The 22237-nt window shown below is 55.2% G+C and overlaps 1 protein-coding gene across 2 annotated transcripts in view; it reads left to right on the forward strand.

The window, feature by feature from the left end:
- Positions 1 to 22237, forward strand: part of LOC127036753 (immunoglobulin superfamily member 1-like) — a 75427-nt gene that overhangs the window by 44360 nt on the left and 8830 nt on the right. The window contains exons 1-4 of one of the 2 annotated variants that reach the window (XM_050927943.1): positions 2186 to 2487; positions 2998 to 3033; positions 5558 to 5839; positions 6875 to 7165. In XM_050927943.1, coding sequence (XP_050783900.1) covers positions 2457 to 2487; positions 2998 to 3033; positions 5558 to 5839; positions 6875 to 7165 — 640 coding nt within the window. In that variant the 5' untranslated portion in view covers positions 2186 to 2456. Of the gene's footprint in view, positions 1 to 2185; positions 2488 to 2997; positions 3034 to 5557; positions 5840 to 6874; positions 7166 to 22237 lie in introns of those variants that run through there. The other variant, XM_050927941.1, reaches the window with a different exon arrangement.

Consider the following 22237-nt stretch of genomic DNA (forward strand, 5'->3'; position numbering starts at 1 on the left):
CGCCCTGTCCATCCATCCGGAGAGTGAAATGAACCGGTTCCTCCCCCCACAGCCCAGCTGGTCTGGACACAAGCGGCTCTGCTCCAGTGACTCCAGAAGGAGTGAGACTTGGAGCCGGGCTGACTCCGGCTGTTGGCTGCAGTCACTCAGCCCCTGTTTCAGTAGGCAGACCAGGTGTGATTCCTCGTCCGGGGGGTTAACCCGAAAGCTTTGCCTGTGAGCGGCTGCTGCTGGGAGTTTGCCCAGGAGCCAAGTAGAACCAGGGGCTCGGTTTGAAATGAGCCCCAGCCCCTGGCCTGTGTAACGCTGGTGAGGGAGAGAGTTTCCAACCCCCCGAGCCCTCTGGGCCTGTGAGACCCTCTGCATAGAGCAGCAGGGAATGGTAGCTTGGGGGGACAGGCCAAGGGTGGGGCGGGGAAGGGGTTAGAAGGGAGATGGGCTAAGATCAGGGAGCGAGTGGGAACAGGAATTCGAGGGGAGATAGAAACTGGGTAGGTGTTGAAGGGGAGATGGGAGAGGGCAGTGAGGATTGGGGGGGACAGGGATGAGGGGGAGATGGGCGGAGGTTCGTGCAGGGAGTGGGAGTTTGAGGGAGGATGGGACAGGGGCAGAGAGGTCGGGGATTTGAGGGGAGATGGAATGTCTATATAAACAAGCCTGTGTCATACCCCTCTCTAGGGGTCTGGCCACATAACCACTGACAAGGTCTCCTCCAGCTTAGGGGCAAGGTTTCTGCGGGTGTGAAGAGGAACTTCCTTTTATTTGTTTTAAACCTGCTGCCCATTAATTTCATTTGGTGACCCCTAGTTCTTGTGTTATGGGAACAAGTAAATAACTTTTCCTTATTCACTTTCTTCACATCAGTCATGATTGTATAGACCTCTATCATATCCCCCCTTAGTCTCCTCTTTTCCAAGCTGAAAAGTCCTGGCCTCTTTAATCTCTCCTCATATAGGACCTGTTCCTAACCCCTAATCATTTTAGTTGCCCTCTCTGAACCTTTTCTAGTGCTAGAATATCTTTTTTTGAGATAAGGGGGCCACATCTGTACGCAGTATTCAAGATGTGGGCGTACCATGGATTTCTATAAGGGCAATAAGATACTCTCCATCTTATTCCCTATCCCTTTTTAATGATTCCTAACATCCTGTTTGCTTTTTTGACTGCCTCTGCACTCTGCATGGATGTCTTCAGAGAACTGTCCTCAATGACTCCAAGATCTTTTTCCTGACTTGTCGTAGCTAAATTAGCCCCCATCATATTGTTTGTATAGTTGGGGTTATTTTTTCCAATGTGCATTACCTTACATTTATCCACATTAAATTTCATTTGCCATTTTGTTGCCCAATCACTTAGTTTTGTGAGATCTTTTTGAAGTTCTTCACAGTCTGCTTTGGTCTTAACTATCTTGAGCAGTTTATCATCTGCAAACTTTGCCACCTCCCTGTTTACCCCTTTCTCCAGATTATTTATGGATAAATTGAATAGGATTGGTCCTAGGACTGATCCCTTGGGGAACATCACTAGTTGCCCCGATCCATTCTGAGAATTTACCATTTATTCCTTCCCTTTGTCCCCTGTCTTTTAACCAATTCTCAATCCACGAAAGGACCTTCCCTCTTATCCCATGACAATTTATGTAAGAGCCTTTGGTGAGGGACCTTGTCAAAGGCTTTTTGGAAATCTAAGTACACTATGTCCACTGGATCCCCCTTGTCCACATGTTTGTTTGACCTCTTCGAAGAACTCTAATAGATTAGTAAGACACGATTTCCCTTTACAGAAACCATGCTGACCTTTGCCCAACAATGTATGTTCTTCTATGTGTCTGACAATTTTATTCTTTACTATTGCCTGGTACTGACGTTAGACTTACTGGTCTGTAATTGCCGGGATTAATCCTGGGGTTCCCTCCATTTCCCCAGCCAGCTCCAAACTGAAACACCCTCCAGCTGTCTCACACCCCCTCCTCCTGGTTCCTCCTCCAGCCTTTGTCCAGTTTCCCGGGCAGAAGGCATCACCTGGCCCCAACCCCCCATCCTGGGCTCTCATGTTACATGCTCAGATATCTGCCCTCAAGGAAAGTCTCCCACCATACACACAGTCCCAGTAAAACTCCCCTGCAACATTCCCAGGTCAATACTCCCCACTCCCTGCTGCATCACAGTGACCTTTCCTGAGTCCCCACAGAGACATAGAGAAGCTGGGAGCTGCATGATGCGTGGCCAGGCTGAGGGGTCCAGGGTTTCCTGGGTTTTGCAGGGACCTCTGCTTGCTTTGGCTGTTCTAGATTTCACCTGCAGATTAGAGACAATGTGTGATGGACACAGGAAGAGATGACACATCGTCAACTTCCTGTAACTGGAGCCACCAGCTGAGTTCCTCATTTGGGGCTTGGTTGAGTTGAGCTTCAGGGTGTTGGTGTCAGCACTGAGGGGTCCATCGCTGCCCTCATCATGGCATCTGCTCTCACCGTCCTCCTCCTCGGTGAGTATCAAATAAAGCCAGGGCGTGTGCCCATGGGCGGTGGGATCTGAAACCAGGGCGTGTGCCCATGGGGGGTGGGATCTGAGACCAGGGTGTGTGCCTACGGGGGGGTGGGATCTGAGACCAGGGCGTGTGCCCATGGGGAGTGGGATCTGAAACCAGGGCGTGTGCCCATGGGGGGTGGGATCTGAAACCAGGGCGTGTGCCCACGGGGGGTGGGATCTGAGACCAGGGCGTGTGCCCATGGGGGTTGGTTTCTGAGACCAGGGCGTGTGCCCATGAGGGGTGGGATCTGAGACCAAGGAGTGTGCCCATGGGGGGTGAGATTTGAGACCAGGGCGTGTGCCTATGGGGCGTGGGGGGTGGCAGAATCTGAGTCCAGGGCATGTGTCCATGCAGGGAAACTGACACCAGGGCATGTGCCCATGGAGTTGGGGTGGGGGTCTGAGACCAGGCTGTAGGATCCAGTTGCCCTGGGACCTGGTTATTAATGAGTCATCTCCCCTCCAGGCTGCTGGCTGGCCGGGCACAGCGGGGTGTGGGGAGGTGAGTATCAGTCTGTGGGGAGGACGGTAACATCAAGGATGGGAGAGGGGATACATGGGGTGGGGAAAAGAGGATCTGAGCCCTGAACCTTCCCCCAAACTCAGCCCAAACTCCCCCTGTGAGCTCAGACCCATCCCGGCCCCGCTAGGGAATAACTAGGAGCCGAATCAGGCTCATGGGGTCTGATGAAGCAGACTGGAACCGTCCCCTCGTTTGTCCTCTTCCACCCCCCACCCCTGGCTGTGAGGATCGGGGTTGGGGGTGGCATGTGGATTTATTTCTGTCACAGACTCACAGATCGTGGCCACTCTTGGCCCTGTACGGTCCGTGGGGGGTGCCCCTTTCAGTGAGACAGCCCTTCTTGGGGGTCCACTCTCTTGGGTCTGGCTCCTCCACCTCCTGGAGCCGCACCTCTCTGAGCCTTAGCACGTCTGTTTCTGCCCTGGGCCCCCTCAGGGAGTCTACATGCTGTGGACCCCTGGGGCCTCCACCCCCGAAGGGGTGGATGCCCCTGTTCTCTAGCCCGGAGCGACTCTCAGCCAACGTAAAACAGGAGGGTTTATTGAGAGTTGAACCCAGCACAGGAAACTCTCAGGGCCTCAGGCCTGGCCTCCCTCAGCACAGCACAGCACATCCCAGTCCCCCTGCATCCAGGTGGACTCTGCCTGCTCCCCCTCTCCAGCCCAAAGTTCCCCTGCAGCCAGCTGGGCCTCCGATACCCAAGCCCCACCTCTGTCCATTGTCTTCTCTCCAGGTAAACAGAGTCCTAAACAGGGAGGCCTGGGTCTCCTCTCCTCTCAGCCCTCCTCTGGCCCCTCTAGCTGGAACCGGCTGGTCAGGTCACCGGGGTCCTCTCTCTGCAGCCCATTGTCCTCCCACTGGCCAGAACCAGCTGTGTCTCCTGAGCTGGGTCTCCAGGTCACCAGGTCACCAGTTGCTGGGGTCTCCATCCTCCAGGCCGTTGGCCGGGGTGTCGAGTCTCTCTCTGGTCCTCTGTAAAAACAAACTCCCTCTCCCCTCACTTCGTTAAACCAGTAACACCGAGGGACACTGAGTCCCACCCCTGTGCATGTAACCCACTGGAAAACACAGAAAACCCCCCACTCGTCACAATTTCAGCTCATACAAATTCTAACAGGGCCCATCTGTGGGCTCTAGATCCCCTCTGGGAACCAAAATGTTCATGGTCAGTGCAGCCATGGGGGAAAACCCCCCATATCATCCCCTGCCCCCAGATCCACGCCCAACAGCTCCCTCCCCTGCACTCACAGCCTACCCACCCCACATCACAAGGCCTGGGCAACGGTGGGTCTTGTGAGTTTCCTGCCAGTCACAGACTCTATTTCCAACCCTGGGACGGGGGGCAGAGCTGCATCAGGCCCATGGCTCAGGCGCCCTGGCTGGCCTCAGATGGTGGGGCGTGGCAGGTGATCTCTCATGCAGTCGGGCCCTGAGCTACATAATAATTGGAGATATACCAATCTCCTAGAACTGGAAGGGACCTTGAAAGGTCATTGAGTTCAGCCCCCGCCTTCACTAGCAGGACCAATTTTTTTGCCCTGGATCCCTAAGTGGCCCCCTCAAGGATTAAACTCACAACCCTGGGTTTAGCAGGCCAATGCTCAAACCACTGTGAACCCCCTGCCCCTGAGCCCCATGGTCAGGCAGTGCCAACCCTGATAGGGGACAGACTCCTACAGAGGCCGAATGATGGATGGACTGAATTGGGATGGCGGGAAGCAGGGTGCACCGATGGGATGCTCAGAGCCAGGCTCTGCCCTGATCCCTGGGCCCAGCAGAAGGGACCTCTGACTGGGGAGTGATGACGGAGTCACTTGGGGATTCCCCAGCCAGGAGGGAGAAGCAGTCCCTGGAGATTTGGGGCAGAGGAAGGCCAGAGGCTGGGGCTACTCTGGCCTAACACAAGGCTGGAGTCACCCAGACCAGCAAACGTAGCTGTAGCTGCTCAGCATCGCATGGCTGGAGCTGGAGTCAGTTGGCTGGCTGGGGCTGACCGGGGACTGGGGCTGTGCCGGGGGTCCTCTGGCAACGGGGGTGGGAGGCTGTCGTGGGGTTCTCGCAAGCCGGGGTTTCTCCGGCCGGGGGAGGGGGTGTCAAGGGGCACTCGGGGCTCCTGCCACTAGAAGCAGGGCCTTGTGCAGTGTGTGTGTGTGGGGGGGGGGGGGCTGCAGGGCCAGCCTCCCGGGAATGGGGGTCCACCCAGTGCGCATGGGAGATGGAGTCACTGGGGGGGAGCAGCAGCCACTGGAGATTGAGGGGGGGGGGATCCCTGTCCCCGGGGGAGCTGTGGAGCAGGAGGCCTTTCCCAGAAGGATACTCCCCATCTCGGGGGACACACACAGAGCTAGGGGCCCAGGGGCTGCTCAGCCAGCCCTGCCTACTCCCCTGGAAACCCAGTACTCAGTCGGGAGCTGTTCTGGGGAGGGGCCGGTGGCTGGGTCATCGTGTTGGCCCCTCCTCGCCCGGGGTCCGCGTCTCACGGCCTGTCTGCTTCCCGCTGCAGAGCCCAGCTACCCCAAACCCAGCATCTTTGGGATCCCCAGCAAGGGGGTTTCCTTGGGGGAATCCGTGAGCATCTGGTGTAAGGGGCAGCGTGAGAGCGTGCAGTTCGTGCTGAATAAAGATGGACGCCATATCCAAAGTGTGGATTCGGACTTACTCGCTCTGTTTCCCATCAACAACGTGAGCCGGGAGGACGGCGGGAACTACAACTGCTCCTATCACAGCAGATCGGAGCCGTTCGCCGTGTCGGACCCCAGCGACCCCGTGGAGCTGGTGGTGAGAGGTGAGGGGCCCGGCTCGGCATCCCCGTTCCCAGCCCCACCCCCAGCCAGACCCTCACAGGGGCTCCGTGCCAATGGGACATTCAGAGCCAGGATCTGCCCTGACCCCACAGAGGGGACACCCGGCCGGGGAGCAGGGATGGAGGCACGGGGTTCCCCAGCCAGGGAAGAGCAGCAGCCCCTGGAGACTCGGGGCAGAGAGGCTACTTTAATGCTGCCGCTTGTGCGTAGGAACCATGAGTCACTATATAATCCCATGATCCCATCCGCTCTGTTCTCCAGGCCCTGCCCCAGGCAGTGCCCCGGCTGGGACTGAATGAGGCAGGGGCAGCAGGAGGAGCAGTGGCTTGGTGGACTCGGTGCTAGGCTGGGACCCAGGAGATCTGGACCAGCTTCTGGCACAGCCACAGACTCTGTGTGATGGGAGCACGTTGCAGTTTTAAGAAGTGTCCTTCCTTGTAGGGGGGCCTCAGTCTTCAGGGATCTCAGGCTGAGTGCCCACAAACCGAGATGCCCACAGTTACTGGAGACCTCTGCAAACCCTGACCTCAATAGTGCTGGATACCTTGTGTTGGGGGAGCATGTAGGGCCCTTTTGTGCCAGGCGCTGCTTAAACACAGAGTGAGGAGACAGTTCCTCCCTCTGGGAGCTTAGTGAGGAAAGTGAATTTGTCTGTGCCTCAGTTTCCCACTCTGTATATTGGGAGGCTGACTCCCTTCTTGTGTGCAGCTTGGGGCCTGTGGTGCTGGACACCAGAAACCAGCCTGTGAGTTGCTCTGTGCTCGGGGGGCTGGATGCAGTGAATGAGGCAGGGGCCACACACGGGCATATGAGGATCCCAAGCACTAGGGAGCTGTGGCTCCATGTCTGTGGGGCTGGGAGCCTAGCTCACAGGGCGGGATTCTGGGTAGGGGGAAATCTGGGAGAGAATCTCTTCCCGGGGGCCCCTGGATCTGCCCATGGCTGGGGTAGACCGGGAGGGCCGGGGCTGGGTGGGTGCCTCGGTCTGGCTCTCACAGCCTGTCTCCTGTGCGCAGATCCCAGCTTACCCAGACCCAACATCTCTCTGAGCCCCACTGGGGTCATGGCCCCAGGAGCAGACGTCACTGTCCGGTGTCAGGGGCAGCTCCGGGATGTGAGGTTCTTCCTGTACAAGGCTGGAGACCTGAACCCGCAGCAACATATGGACCCTGCTGGGGCCGGGGCCGAGTTCCGCATCCCCAGCTTGGGCCGGCAGCAGGAAGGGAACTACAGCTGCAGCTACCGGCCCCGGTCAGAGCCCTTCGTCTCCTCGCAGCCCAGCGACACCGTGAAGCTGGTGGTAGCAGGTGAGGGGCCCGGCTCCACGTCCCCGCTCCCAGCCAGACCCTCGTGGGGGGCTCCATGCTGCTAGGATGCTCAAAGCCAGGCTCTGCCCTGAGCCCTGGGCCCAGCGGATGGGACGCCTGGCGGGGGAGTGGGAACGACATGGGTGGTGGGTATAATAGTCCAGAGAAAACTCTGCCTTCCCTGTCTGGAGCTGCTGCCGAGGGACACTGGGCTGTGGTTGGCCAGCTGGCCGGGGCCTGGGGCTGGCCGGCCAGGGGCTGGGGGCTGCTCTGGCCTAGCACAGGGCTGGGGTCACCCAGGCTGGCAGGTGCCGCTGGGGCTGCTTGGCATGGCATGACTGGGGCTCGGGTTGGTTGGGTGGCTGTGGCTGACCCAGGACTGGGCTGGGGCTGGCCAGCCAGCCGAGGCCTGGGGTTGGTCAGCTGGGGGCTGGGGTCGCTCAGGCCGGCTGGCGTGACTGGGACTGGCCATGCTGGGACTGGGCTCAGTTGGCCGGCATGGCTGGGGTTCAGGTCAGTTGTCTGGCTGCGGCTGACCTGGGACTGGGGCTGTGCCGGGGGTCCTCTGGCGGTGGGGATGGGGGGCTGTCTTGGGGTTCCGGCCAGCCCGGGGGTTCTCTGGCTGGGGAAGGGGGTGATGAGGGGCACTAAGGGCTCCTGCTACTAGAAGTGGGGCCTTGTGCAATGTGTGTGGGGGGCAGCAGGCCAGGCTCCCGGAAAGGGGGGGCCACCCACCGCCCATGGGGGATGGGGTCACTGGGGGGGAGCAGCAGCACTGGAGATTTCAGTCCGAGGGCTGGGGGATCCCTGGCCCCAGGGCCCCATCTCGGGGGACACACAGAGCTTTTGGGGCCTAGGGGCTGCCCAGCTGGCCCTGCCCACTCCCCTGGAGGCCCAACACTCAATGGGGAGCTGTGCTGGGTGGGGGCCGGTGGCTGGGTCACCATGTCGGCCTCTCCCTGCCGAGGGTCTGCGTCTCACAACCTGTCTCCTTCTGCTCCCAGAGCCCACTCTGCCCAAGCCCTCCTTCCACCCCAGCAGGGAGGTCTCTCTGGGGGGATCTGTGTCCGTCCGGTGTCAGGGGCTGCGCCCGGGTGTGCGGTTCGTGCTGAATAAAGGGGGACGCCATGTTGCACACGTGGATACAGAGAGGCTGGAGTTTGTGTTTCCCATCAACAACGTGCAGCGGGAGCAGGGCGGGAACTACAGCTGCTCCCATCACAGCAGATCGGAGCCGTTCACCGAGTGGAGCGACCCCGTGGAGCTGGTGGTGAGAGGTGAGGGGCCCGGCTTGGCGTCCCCGTTCCCAGCCCCACCCCCAGCCAGACCCTCGCGGGGGTCTCAGAGTGAGTCTGGGCTGTCAGTATTAGTGCCCCCTGGCTTGATACGGCCCCGTTTGGCCCCCTCCTCCTCCTCCTTCTCCTGCCCTTCCTCTGCTACAGGAAAACCTAAGGAGGTGAGTGCCCCGCCCAGTGAGGGAAGGGTTAAACCCGCTGCTAAGCCAGGCTGGGAAGGGGTCACGGCTTGGATGGGAGACGGGGAAGGAAACCCAGAGGGTGGGACAGGGGCCCAGCAGGGGGCATCTCCCCTGGCAGTGAGAGCTGGCCCCAAAGCCCCTGGGCAGCACTAGGGGGCGCTGTGCTGCAGGAGGTGGGGCAGGGAGCTCAGCAGGGGGCCCTGGGGTGCAGGGGGTGGAGTAGGGGGTGCACTAAGGGGTACTGCTCTGCTGGGGGCAGGGCCCTGTTTCTAGGGTATCCAGGCTCAGCAGCTGGAGGGGGGCTGGCTCCCCCTGGCAGAGTGTGGGGGGCAGGGATTCTTTCCTCCCCCCCCCCCCCCCCGTCCTGGCTGCTCTGTAGGGCTGAGCAGCAGCACTGATACATGGGGAGCAGGGTCAACTCATGGACAAATCTGCTTCGTGTCTCTGCAGGATAAGGACCAGCCCCGAAACAGAGCAGATGAGACCCCAGCTCTGCTCCCCACCCTGATCTACCTGCCCTAGGATTCAGGACTCCTGGTTTCTCTCCCTGGCTCAGGAAGAGGAGTGGGATCTAATGGGTAGATAAGGGGGGCTGGGAGTCAGGGCTCCTGGGTTCTCTCCCTGGCTCAGGATGGGAAGTGGTGTCTACTGGTTACAACAGGGGGGTGAGGAGGTTTTAATGTTGTACTTTTTAGTTATTTTCCTAATGATAGGTTGATTCTCATTAGTTGATAATGATTAAAACTGTTGATTTGCAACTCAATATAGTCTTTACGCTAAATCTGGTGCTTTTTCTATTGCTAACCATGACGACAAACTATAGCTATGCACATTGATTTAAGCAGTTCTATGGAGTAATTTACATTTCTTCCATCTAATTTTTACATTTTGATTATGTTGGAAAATGGCAAATGATTCATTTATTTCCTAGATGATGATTTTTATTTTTTTTTTTTACTTCTGATTTGTCCAAGGTCTGTTTGGATGGAAATTCAAATGCACAGAAACAGCATTTTCAATATGTTTATTAATTAAATAAAACTACTTTAAATCTGCTGAATACATAATAACAAAAAAGTTACCGAAACGTATTTTTCATTTAAACCTAACTGATGTAAGGAGGTATCTGCAATTAGTGACATGAACTGATTGTTTCTGGTCATCGTATCTCTCAGATATTAGAACTAATAGATCTGACACCCCCACATGTAGTATTTATTCATCAATTGGAAGAGGAAAAGAAGCTTTCCTGCTTTCTCAACTCCCTGTCAGTATCTGAAATTTGAATGAACATGTATTGAACTGAATTAGCTGAATACACCGAAATAAAGAAAATATTCGTTCTGGGCCTGCAGAAGAGGCTACTGCTGTCAAGAGCTGGTTTTACCATTTCAACGCACTCTGGTTCCAGGGGCTCAGCCACTGACTTCCTCAAATTCAGAGGTTTAACTTCCATTAAAACTGGGCAGCAAACATGGACTAAACTAGAGCAAGTTTAGGCTTTAACACAGGTTGTCAGAATTTCAGATTTAATTGCCAATAGCCTTATTTTAAAAAAAAACAAAACAAAACAAAAAAACCCCACCCATGTTTTTAATTTAAATGAAAGCAATTCAACTGACATTTTTCTTAAACCCCTTTTGTGGTTTTTTTGTTTTTGAAAAAATCCTTTTGATTCACCCTGATTTTAGAAGAACTTCCACATTCAAGAGAACCATAAACTGCGCGTATTCAGTTAAAGGAGAGAAGGCAGCAAAATTCATCACATCAATAATTCACTGAAAATTATTCACTCGATCTTAGAAGAGACTAACTAGAGGGTTGGACATTGGTTTGTTACAGGTTTCCATCCCTGAACCGGTAACAATTGCAAGGGATAGTGCCCCGAACCCTCCAGTTTATTGGCAAATCGTCTGAGCCATTCCTCGTCCGGCCTTCTTCTTTTATAAATTTCAGATCAACAACTTCCCTGGGCAGTCGGTGCCCATGTGGGGCTGCAGGCAGAGGAGGCTGAGCAGTCACCTTGTGACATGGAAGGTAACTCAGCAACCTCCCATCAGACACTCACTCCCCTGATCTTAAATCCTCCCCTGCCACCTGCCTGGCTCATCTCCCCCATTGAAACCGGCAGGGTCATTTGTTGACTCATTTTAAGCAATAGGGTTGAATTATGCAAATCACCTGGAGAGAGTTAGCACTGACTGGCTGAGTTAACTCTGATGTCACAAAGCGCCTCTGCCTAGGGCACCAATTTTAATGGGGATGGTGCAGAAAATCAGGCTTTTGTGGTGCTGCTGTTTTCCAGTTGTCACCAAAACCAACAAGTTTCCTCCCACCGATGCCCAGAAATTTTGGAATCAATTTAATGTTGTCTTAAAAAATGATTGTGTTACAGACAGACGAAGAAATGCCACTGAACTGATGTAGGGAGCTGCAGCTGCTCATATAGCAACAAATCAGACTCGCCTGTCTGGTCAGAGCCGAATGACTCCATGGACCTGGTGGTAGTAGGTGAGGGCCCAACTCAGTGTCCCTGCTCCCAGCCCCACACCCAGCCGGGCCCTCAGGAGATCTCAGCACTCGGCTCTGCCCTGGGCCCAGCAGAGGGGACACCTGGCTGAGGAGCAGGAACAGACTCACTGGGGGGTTCCCAGCTGGGATAAGGAGCAGCTGCTGGAGACTTAGGGCTCGGGGGTGGATTTCTCAAAAACAACCACGAAACAGCTGCAGTGGGGGGACCCCAAGGATTCCCGGGCAGCTGAAGTAGGGTGAGAAAGAAAACAGATGGGACAGCAGGCAGCAGCTCCCCACACAGCCCTGGCCGAAACGGCTTGTAGAGTTTGGAGGGAGGCTGCCCAGCGTCGGGAGAGAGACACCAGCAGCCAGCGAGGTACCAACTGGCATCAGAAATGCAAGGACTCAGCGAGTGGGAGCCAGTGGAAAGGGACTCGGTGGCCAAGCTGTGTCGTCCAAGGGCGCCAGGCACACCTGGCAGGGAGAAAGTCCTGTTGAGAAGGGACAGAGATGGCAGGGATGGACTAGCTGTCTTGATCTTAGCTGGAACTCAGAACTAGAGTGACTACAAAGCAAGGATGAAAAGCTGGGACAGAGGGTGGAGGATTTTAGGTATGTATATAAGACAAACTCTGAATATCGGCGCTGTCCCTATAAACTCAGGACATCTGGTCACCCCACTCAGAACAGCCAAGAAAGACCGCGCAAGAGGATGGCTCCAGCTTCAATGAACAATTTTTTTTTTTGCTCCGCCTGTGACCTCCCCACCATGTGTTCCAATATTTTCTTCCTCTCATCTGGTCACCCTAGAAGCAGTGCAAAGGCTTGGGAGAGTCAGGGGTAATGGAGGAGCTGAGGGACAGGGAAGGAGCCTGGGAGTGAACCTAGAAGGTGTTGGGTGTGGGTGAGAGAAGGTTTTTTTTGGCGGGGGGCGTTGTTAGGTAGCTGGGAAGCCTCCCTTATGCAGACCCCAAGTCTCTCCCATTCAGTCAGACACATCAGCCCCTGTCCCCGCAACCCCCATCCCCATGGTTCGCTGCAGTCTCCTCCCCCGTCTGCATGTGTCCCTGCAGCCCCCATCCCCAGGCTCAATGCTGTCATCCCACTAGCTCTTGAGCCCCAGGCTGTGACCCCCGAGCAGCCCTGGATGCTCCACTCTGCCCTAACCGGGCTCTGCGGCAGGTGCTGTGATGAACTTCTGCTCCTGGGGGGATTCTGCAGCACGGGGCAGGCAGAGAATTTTTCCCCTACAGAAAATACATTCTGCCCCCGAAGTGCTGCACTTCCGCCTCTTCCCACCAGGGGCCGCTGTGACGCCAGAACAGCAGGCTCCGTTCATGCTGCTGGCTGCTGTGGTGCCACAGCGACCTCAGGTGGGTGAAAGGCAGAACTGCAGCACTTCTGGGGCAGAAACAACCGAAGAGTCCTTGTGGCACCTTAAAGACTAAAAGAAATGTATTTGGGCATAAACTTGTGTGGGCTAGAGCCCACTTCATTGGATGCCTGGAGTGGAAAATACATGAGCAATATAAATACCTGAAAGGATGGCGGTTGCTTTACCAAGTATGAGATCAGTCTAATGAGACAAATCAATTCACAGCAGGATACCAAGGGAGGAAAAATAACTTTTGAAGTGGCAATTGAGTGGCCCATTACGGACCGTTGACAAGAGGGTGTGAGAAACAATAAGGGGAAATTAGAATTGGGGAAATTAGGTTTAGGTTTTGTAATGACTCAACCACTACCAGTCTTTATTCAGGCCTAATCTGATGGTGTGCAGTTTGCAAATTAATTCCAGTTCTGCAACTTCACGTTGGAGTCTGTTTCTGAAGTTATTTTGTTGAAGAATTGCCACTTTTAGGTCTGTTATTGAGTGACCAGGGAGACTGAAGTGTTCTCCTGCTGGTTTTTGAATGTTATGATTCCTGATGTCACATTTGTGTCCATTTATTCTTCTGCATAGAGAAAAATGTATGAAATGGGCAGAATGGATTATATGCAGGGAAAAAAACAAAATTATATGGGACAGATGAATTCTGCGTGTCCGCAGATGTGCAGAATTCCCCCAGGAGTAAGTGTGTGTGTGTGTCCCCCTGCCACCCCCTGCTGGAGGGGCTGGGCCCTGCTCTGCGTGTCGATCGCATGGGTCCTGTGCCTTAGTGCAGTGGTTTTCAAAGTTTGGGTCGCGACCCAGTACTGGGTCACAGAATGCCAGGCATCGGGTCGCCTTGCTCAGCACCCAGGGACCCTGGAGACGGGCCAGTAAAAAGTACTAGTAAAACTACAAATAAAGCTACTATTCCCTACCCTGCAGCAGGTCTGGCTCGTAGGCAGGGGGGCTTCAGGGCTCTGCATGCTGCCCCCACCCTGAGCACCAGCTCCACACTCCCGTTGGCTAGTTCCTGGCTAATGGGAGCGGCGGGGGCAGTGCCTGCGGGTGAGAGCCACTTGTGCACCTCCACCTAGGATCCAGACCTGCTGGCTGCTTCCGGGGTGCAGCGTTGTCCGCGGTGCCAGGACAGGTGGGAAACCTGCCTCTGCATCCCGGCTGTGCCGCTGACCAGGAGAAGCTGGAAGTCAGCCTGCGCCCCAACCCCATGCCCCAATCCCCCGCCCCAGCCCTGGGCTCCCTCAAACCTGGAGCCCCTTCCTGAAACCCACCCCCCTCATCCCCAGCCCCACCCCAGAGCCTGAACCTCCAGTCCAGAGTCCTGACCCCCTCCTGCACCCCAACCCCCTGCCCCAGCGCAGAGCCTCCTCCCAAACCCCTTATCCCTCAGCCCCAGTTCCATTGGGTCATGGGCATCAGCAAATCTCTTCACCTGGGTCGCCAGAAAAAAAGTTTGAAAATCACTGCTCTAGTGGACCAAGTACCAGATGGGCCTCAGGACTCCTGGGTTCTATGCCCAGGTCTGGACTTTGACCAGATCCCCTCACTCGGTGCCTCAGTTTCCCCATCTGTGCAATTGGAGAGTGCATCCTCGGTTTGAAACGAGCCTCGGCCCCCAGCCTGTGTAATGCTGGTGAGGGAGAGAGTTTCCAACCCCCCGAGCCTTCTGAGTCTGTGAGACCCTCTGCAAAGAGCAGCAGGGAATGGGAGTTTGGGGGACAGGCCGAGGGTGTGGGGGAGGGATTAGTGGGGAGATGGGCTGATATCAGGGACGGAGTGGGGAAAGGAATTTGAGGGGAGAGAGATGGGGGGCGGGTGGGTGCTGGAGGGGCAACAGGACAGGTGTTTGAGGGGAAACAGGAGAGGGGAAGCAGGTGGAAGGCGAATGGGGGCAAGCGGGACAGGGGGATGGGGATGGGCTCCCCCCTCACAGAATCAGGGTCGGCAGCATAGGCACCGACTCTGTGGGTGCTGTGAGGCTGGAGCACCCACGGGGAAAAATTAGTGGGTGCTCCGCACTCACCAGCAGCCAACCTTCCCCCCCAACAGCTGTTTGGCGGCACTTAGGACTTTTCAGGAGGGAGGGAGAGGAATGGGGACATGGCACACTCAGGGGAGGAGGCGGTAAAGAGGCAGGGCCAGCCTGGGAATTTGGGGGAAGGGGGTGGAATTGGGGCAGGGCAAGGGTGGGGCAGGGGCGGGGGTTTGAGCACCCACGGGGCAGAAGGGAAGTTGGCGCCTATGGTCGGCGGATGGGGTGTGTGTGGAGGGATTTGTTTTCCGGACAAAACTCCAGCTGAGCTGGGGCACCTCTGGTTGGCTGCGGGAGGGGGAGGAGCCAGGGGCAGGTGACTCCTCACCATTGCCCCCCATGGTTATGGGGCAGATTCACCCTGAAATGCTCACAAGGGGGGGACCCAGGTGTCTCCCAAACATGGCGGGCAGCTTCCATTGCCCCTCCTTCCCCACCACTGCCCTGCCCCTCTCAGCTCCTACCCTTCAGCCCCACAAATGTTCCCCCACATTCTCTCACCCCCCATATTTCCCTGCCCCCCCCACTGCCCCTCCCAGCCCAGATCTGCGCCATTTCCCTGAGGGCAGCCTGGCGTAGGGTGACCAGACAGCAAATGTGAAAAATGGGGACAGGGAGTGTGGGGGGGTAATAGGAGCCTATATAAGAAAAAGACCCCAAAAATCGGGACATCTGGTCACCCTAGGGGTGCCAAGCCCCCTGAGGATGCTGAGAGATGGTGGCCATTTTAACTGAGCGGGAGGATGGGCATTTGAGAGGAAACGGGGAAGGGGATGGGGGTGTGAGGAGGGATGGGTCATGGGGAGCAGGCTGGGGGGGATTCGAAGGGGGATAGACCAGGGGGCAGGATGGGAGACGAGGGGCAGGCAGGGGTGGGGGGTGTTAGTTGCAGGTGACAGGCTGGTGTAAGAATAAGGCCTTCGTCTGCAGCCGTTAGCTGAGAAGCAGGAAGTCACCTCCTCACGTTCCATCGAAATGACAATAAAACAATGTCATACCAGGCTGCTGAGAAGGAGACCCCCGTCCTAATGCCCCCCCCCCCCATCACCAGATAGAGAAACAGATCTGGAGATGGTTAAAGAAAACTTGGTTTGATAACATCCGGTCGGGCAAGAAATCACTTCTCAGTGGTTGTGGTTTTGAAATCCTCATTGCTTGGTTTGTCATTATGGTCCCCACTTCTCCATTGTTTGTCTGTACGGGCTCGGTCTGGTACTTGAATTGTTTCTGGCTGTTACATAATTGACTTTGCCAAGTGTAAATGAATTAAGGTGGTGCGGTAGGATTGGTTAGAGAATTTTGTTACACTGTGTTAGGATTGGTTAGTAAAATTTGAGTATAATCATTGGTTAAGATACAGCTAAAAAGAGTTTGAGTTTCACCATATAAACTGGGGAAGGGGTTGGAATGGGGGCAGGGAAGCAGTGGAGTGGGGGTGGGGTGAGGTGAGGTGGGACAGGGGGCATGAGCACCCACCAGCACTGGGTAAAGTCAGTGCCTATGGATGTGGGGCTGGATGGCTGCGGGCAGGGGGTGCAGCAGGGGCTGGAGACAGGGCCGGGGGTGTGGAGCTGGCTGGAGACAGGTTGGCTGCGGGCAGAGGGTGTGGCAGGGGCTGGCTGCGGGCAGGAGGTGCAGCAGGGGCTGGAGACAGAGGCTGGCTGCGGGCAGGGCAGGGGGTGTGGCAGGGGCTAGAGATGGGCTGGCTGCGGGCAGGGTAGGGGGTGCGGCAGGGGCTGGAGATGGGCTGGCTGCGGGCAGGGTGGCGGGCACTCATGGGGAGAGCGGCTCAGGGCAGCAGCACACAGAGCAGCCGGAGCCGAGCAGCAGGACTCAACCCAGGCCAGCAGAGCAACCGGGGACCCGCCGGGCAGCAGCAGTGGGAGTCCCAGGGCCGGAGGAGCAGCACAGCAAGAGGGCCCATGCCCAGGGCCAGACATCACTTCTTGGCCAGCTGGAGCCCATCACAGCCACAGTTCCCCCGCCCACAGTGGGGGGAAGCAGGTTACACGTTTAGCCGGGGCCAGGCACACATCCCAGACACTCTAGGTTTCCCATGCCTCCCTATTTTCCCGGACACGTTCGGCTTTTTGGAAATTCCTCCCGGACGGCAATTTGAGAACCAAAAAGCCTGACGTGTCCATGCCAATAGGGACATATGGTAACCCTAGCAGCCGGTTTTGGGTGATTGTAGCAGGGGGCTTACCCTTCTCCTGCCTTAAAGGGCTTAAACCAGCCCTGGGAAAATGTTGTAGCTGGGGCAAGAAGCCTAGGCTGATTGAGGAAAGCAGGCTCAGCTGTGCCATGCCCAAATCAGGCCCAGCTGGCTCCTATAAGAGGCAGTGAGCCAGACCCAAAATAGTCTCTCTCTGTTTGTAGAGGGAGAGGGCTCTGGCCATAGGGAGCTGGACACAGGGTAGCTGAGTGGAGCAGGGCTGAGGACAGGCAGAGGAGCTGGGGAGCTCCAGCCTGGAAAGCCCCAGGCTGTGGCCTAGCATTGGGTTAACAGGTACTGAAAAAGAGAGGTTTTAAATGTAAATTTTCATTATTTTTTTAAATGTTCCAGTTTTTGTTTTTACAAAACCCCCAAAACACTTTTAATTTTTTCTTTGTAAAAATGGAAACTCTGGAAAAAATGAAAACGTTTAACAAAAATTCTCACTCTGAAAACAACGTCCTTTTTAGATCACAACATGGTGGTGGCTCTAAGCCAGGGTGACCCCTGGGGCTGTGGGTCAGGCCGAGCTGCTGGCACCCTTGGGTGGCAGCCGGGCCCTGCTTGGAGCTCAGGCAATGCCACTCAGGGGCTTTGAATCAGACCCTTTCTTAGTGTCAATGGAAAGACTCCAGTGACTTCACTGGTCTAGTTCGAACAGGGATTATTTGGGAGCAGTTCTCTGAGCTGGGTTATACGGGGGTCAGACTATGTGATCACAGTGGTGCCTTCTGGCATTTGAATCTATGAATAAAACAAAGGCTCTGATACCACAATAAGAGGGTCCCCATGGCGGTTACCCCAGCAAAGCTAGAGCGGTTTAATTATACTAGTAAAATTTCCTGTGTATAGGGAAGCCCTGAGATAAACAGCTCTTCTCATCAATCCTCTCCCTCTCCCGGAACATCCCAGTCACTGGAGTATCTGAGACCCTCACGGTCGTTAACGGGCTTTAGCCTCATGTAGGTTCAGCCTGAAACACACACACAGGGGGACCCCGCTCACCCCAAATCCCCCCTCCCCTGTCCTGTCCTCCCCATAGCTCCTGCCCCCTCAGTCTCAGCCCCCTGTTCCCCACATTCTTCTTCCCTCCCTCCCCCTGCCCCACACGCTGCCTGTCCTATAATAAGCCCCACGTCCCCTCAGCCTCCCTCCCTGATGGGGACAAGCCTTGGGGGAGATGGGCTGATGGGCGGTGAGCATGAAGGGGGAGCAGGCTGAGGGGGAGTCTTTCCCATGTAGCTCCCCCCACACAGCAAAGTGGGGGGCCGGATTGTTTTCATGCTAACTCCCAGTTGAGATGGGGCAGCTCCAGTAGGAGGAAGGGGTTGGGGGGGAGGCAATGACCCCCACTTCTGTGGTCACGGGGAGGGATCAAGAGATGGGAGTTGGGGGAGCACAGGCTGGGGGTCAGTTTAGGGTCAGAGAAGCCAGAGGGCTTGTTCGCATCACTCCACCCTAACAGTCCAGCCATGTTAGCCGGGGGGCAGCATGGCCGCCTGGCCAGGGCTGCAGGGAGCAATGGGGCGGCCATGTTAACTGAGGGCAGCCAGGGGCCCCTTCCCTACAACAGGGAGGTCAGGGGGTGTGAGGGGATAGGGGATGCGGGGGGAGAACAGGGGATGGGATGTGGGGGGCACAACAGGGGGTGAAGGGACACGGGATGGGGCAGCACTAGGAGAGTGGGGAGCTGATTGGGGCGTGATGTGAGGGAGCAACAGGCTGAGGGGACAGAACGGGGGGACAGCAGGGACATGAGGGGACAGTTGGGGGGATGTGATTGTGGGAGGGGATGCAGGCCAGGGGGCATGTGGGGGGGGCTGAGGGGCCCAAGGGGTGAACATCGGGGGTGGGGGATGAAGGGCAAATCAGCTGGGAGCCAGAACTGGGGCATCTGCTGGGGGGGGCAGTTTCTCTTGAGCTCTGTCCCTGTGATCTTCCCCCTCCCCTTTCTGGGGGGCTGGTCGGCTCCCCCCACCCCAGTGTCCCTTTCACAGCATTGTGGGGTCAGAGAGGGAAATTTGGCTCAGCCGTCAGCCCCTCTGAACTCTGCCCAGAGCTCTGAGCTGCACAGACCCACGGCCCCGGGGATGGGCTGGGGAAAGGAAATGGGGCCTTTCACCTCTAGGGGGCTGGGGCTAATCTGTGTCCTTTTCTCTAAGCACCAGACCCCACTCCCCAACCAGAGCCAAGGAGAGAACCCAGGAGTCCTGGCTCCCAGCCCCTCCCTGCTCCAATCACTAGACCCCATTTCCCTGCCAGAGCCGGGGTATATAACAGGGTAGGTGCCGGGCATCAGGTTCACACAGAGTTTCACAGGCAGTAGCAGAAACAAGAAGCGAGCGCCGACTCTGCACAGACTTCCCCTTTCACGGCTTTATCGGCTGCTCCTGTAACAACTCAGGATCTAAATTTACCCATTTCTTGCACCCTCATGGCGGGCTGGAAACCACAAGCCCTCCCAGCCTCCCACCCCTCTGGCCTGTCTCTGTCCTATGCCACTCGGCTAAGAATAGATTCTGCAGCGACACTACATGAGAGGGAGGTTGGCCAGGTCCCTCCACCCTCATGCTTCAGGGCAGGCGCCGGGGACGAAAGGGGCCGAGCGCATCACGGTCTTCCCAGGGCTGCAGCCCCTGGCGCAGTTCCTCATTCCGCTCACACTCGGGTCTCAGGCTGGGCACTGGGGTGTCGGTGGCAGCACTGAGGGGTCACCACTGCCTCGTCATGGCGTCTGCTCTCACCGTCGTCCTCCTTGGTGAGTATCGGAGACACCCAGAGTGCGTGTCCATGGGGGGAATCTGAGACCAGGGTGTAGGAGCCAGTCACTCTGGGATCTTGTCTCTAATGAGCCGTCTTCTCTCCAGACTGCTGGCTGGCTGGGCAGAGCTGGGTGTGGGGAGGTGAGTATCTGTAGGGAATGGGGCAGCTGGGGGAATTTCTGCATTAAGGACAAGGGATGTGGGTGGGGGGTGAGGAGCGCCAGTCCCCCAAAGGGATGATCCTGTCAGATGCGTGCTCCCTCCCACACCCAGAGCTGTGGACTGAGACCTCACCCCACTCATTACAGGGGTGGGAACCTGCTAGAACAACTCGGATTTTGTAAACATGTTTTCTTGGGGGGCCTGTCCTGGGAGCTGCTTGCTCAAATGACCCAAATTTGGACCAGGAACCCAACAGTGTAGATCCCAATTCACCAGCTTACTGCGCTGGGGGCAGGGCTGGGTTCTGATCTCAGCTCCTTGAGGTCAATCCGGAGTCACCCCTGACTGCAGCGGGGGCAGAGCTGAATTGACCCTGGATAACTAAAGGAATCAGAGACTGGAAATCTCCTTTTCCCCTCCTGTGTCTCACCCCAGCTGTGAGCCGCAGGGCTGGGCTGCACCCCAGGGCCGGGCAGGGGGTAAAACGCTGGAGCGACAGATGGGCAGAGGATTGAATGAGACGGATGTAGTTTGTGTCACCCCCACTTGCTGCCTGTTTTTTTGGTGAATCCAGAGGGGTCCCTCCCCAAACCCTCCATCTCTGTCAGCCCTGGTGGGGTCAGTGTTTTCCCAGGTATTGAAATTAGGGTGTGAGTATTCAAATTAACAGGGGAGGTGTCAGGGCTGATGAGGGGTGAGACTGTGAGGGTGACCACAGTGTGGCACCATAGTAAAAACTGAAAAATGTTTCATGACCCTTTTTATTAATTTTAAAATCATCACACACATTAAGGTTGGCTACTCAAGCCTTTTATGAAGCACAACATCTACATCCTTCTCGGTTTCTAGTTATAATTTTGCACAACTGTTAATGAACTTTTTGAATGCCATGCATTCATCTTTGGTGGCTTGTTGGGTGCCTGGTACTTCTATTCCTTAGAATGTCAGGGTTGGAAGTGACCGCAGGAGGTCATCTAGTCCAACCATCTGCTCAAAGCAGGACCAAACCCCTGATTTTTACCTCAGTTCCCCCAAATGGCCCCCTCAAGGATTGAACTCACAACCCTGGGTTTAGAAGGCCGATGCTCAAACCACTGAGCTATCCCCCCCTTCAATTGATATGCTCATTAGCTCAGTCACATGATCAGGCAGAAGGCGACTTCTTTCAAAACACAAAATTCTTTTCCATGATGAACAAGAACGCTCAACTTCTAGCTGTTGTGACTGGGAGTAGCGAGAGATGAATTCCTACTTCTTTCATCCCAGGAAACAGAACACAAAGATCTGGTTGAGCCACTAGTGATGATAAAAAAGAAGTGAAGTCAAATCTTCATTCATTCATCATATGATATTCCCCTCTGTGTTCAAATTGTCTATTCTGACCTGAGCACATGGCAGCCTCATTGCTGGTAGTTCCTCACTCCACTCAACTGTCAGTGTTTTATAAGACAGGGATCTGTAAAAGCCACATAGAGGTTGAGTAGAATCTAGAAGTCGCTGTCGTAGATTTTTAAGAATCAAGTCTGTTTACTTTTTCAGTTGTCTTAACAAACACTTCTTGCCCTCTTCACTTAAGGATTCAATATAAATGCCTTCATTAGTCAACTTCTGGACTGTAGTCTTTGCTTCTTCCAGTACTTTGTCAATGGACAGCTCTTTGGTTGATGCAAATGTAGCTTCTATTGCTGGACAAAGATCTACTACTCTTGTAGCAGATGCCTGGATTCATTGTTTAATGACCCAAGTGGTTTCCACAGTAGACTTATAAGAGAGAAAACGGCGATAGTCTTCTCTGAACGTAGTAGCTAAGGTAATCCGCCAGCCTCACTACTTAGATCCATCCCATCTTGGTAGATACTTTCCAAAGCCAGTAATAACGGCTGGAGTAATTTTAAGACAACAGCTAAGGATTACTCATGAGAAAGCCAGAGGGTTTTCCCAGGTTGGACTAATTTGAACTTCAGTCCCAGTGTATCTTCTATATTTTCCAAGATATTCAGTCTTTTTGGACTCTTGCTGAAAAAAGAATATAATGAAGACATTAAATTTATAGCTTTTTTAATGTCTTTTGAAGAGTCTGTGGCTCGTACTAGTGCTAGTTGGAGTAGATGACCTCTGCAGTGTGTACAGGTAAGATTAGGGTTACACTTTTCTCTGAGCAAAGCTTGTGCTCCACCACGTCTTCCAAAGAAGTTTGCAGCTCCATCAAATGTGCAAGCAGCCATCTCTTTGGGGTCCAATTGACAAGCATTTAACTTTTCACAGATGCAGCCAATCTTTCTTCTATAACTTGAACATCTAGAAATGTATCTACTGGCCTACCCCTGACATCCAGATAACGTACACAATGACTTAATACTTGATGCCCATTTGCACTGGGGCATTCATCAGTCATGTATGCAAATTTTTTGCATGTGGTGATGGGATGGAGATGAGAACTATCTGACTTACACAGACCCTGCTGGCTCTGAGGGTGAATTTCCCATCACCAGCACCAGACGAGAACAGAGTGAAAATTTC

The sequence above is a fragment of the Gopherus flavomarginatus genome, chromosome 18, assembly GCF_025201925.1.
Source record: "Gopherus flavomarginatus isolate rGopFla2 chromosome 18, rGopFla2.mat.asm, whole genome shotgun sequence".
In the NCBI taxonomy this organism is placed as follows: Eukaryota; Metazoa; Chordata; order Testudines; family Testudinidae; genus Gopherus; species Gopherus flavomarginatus.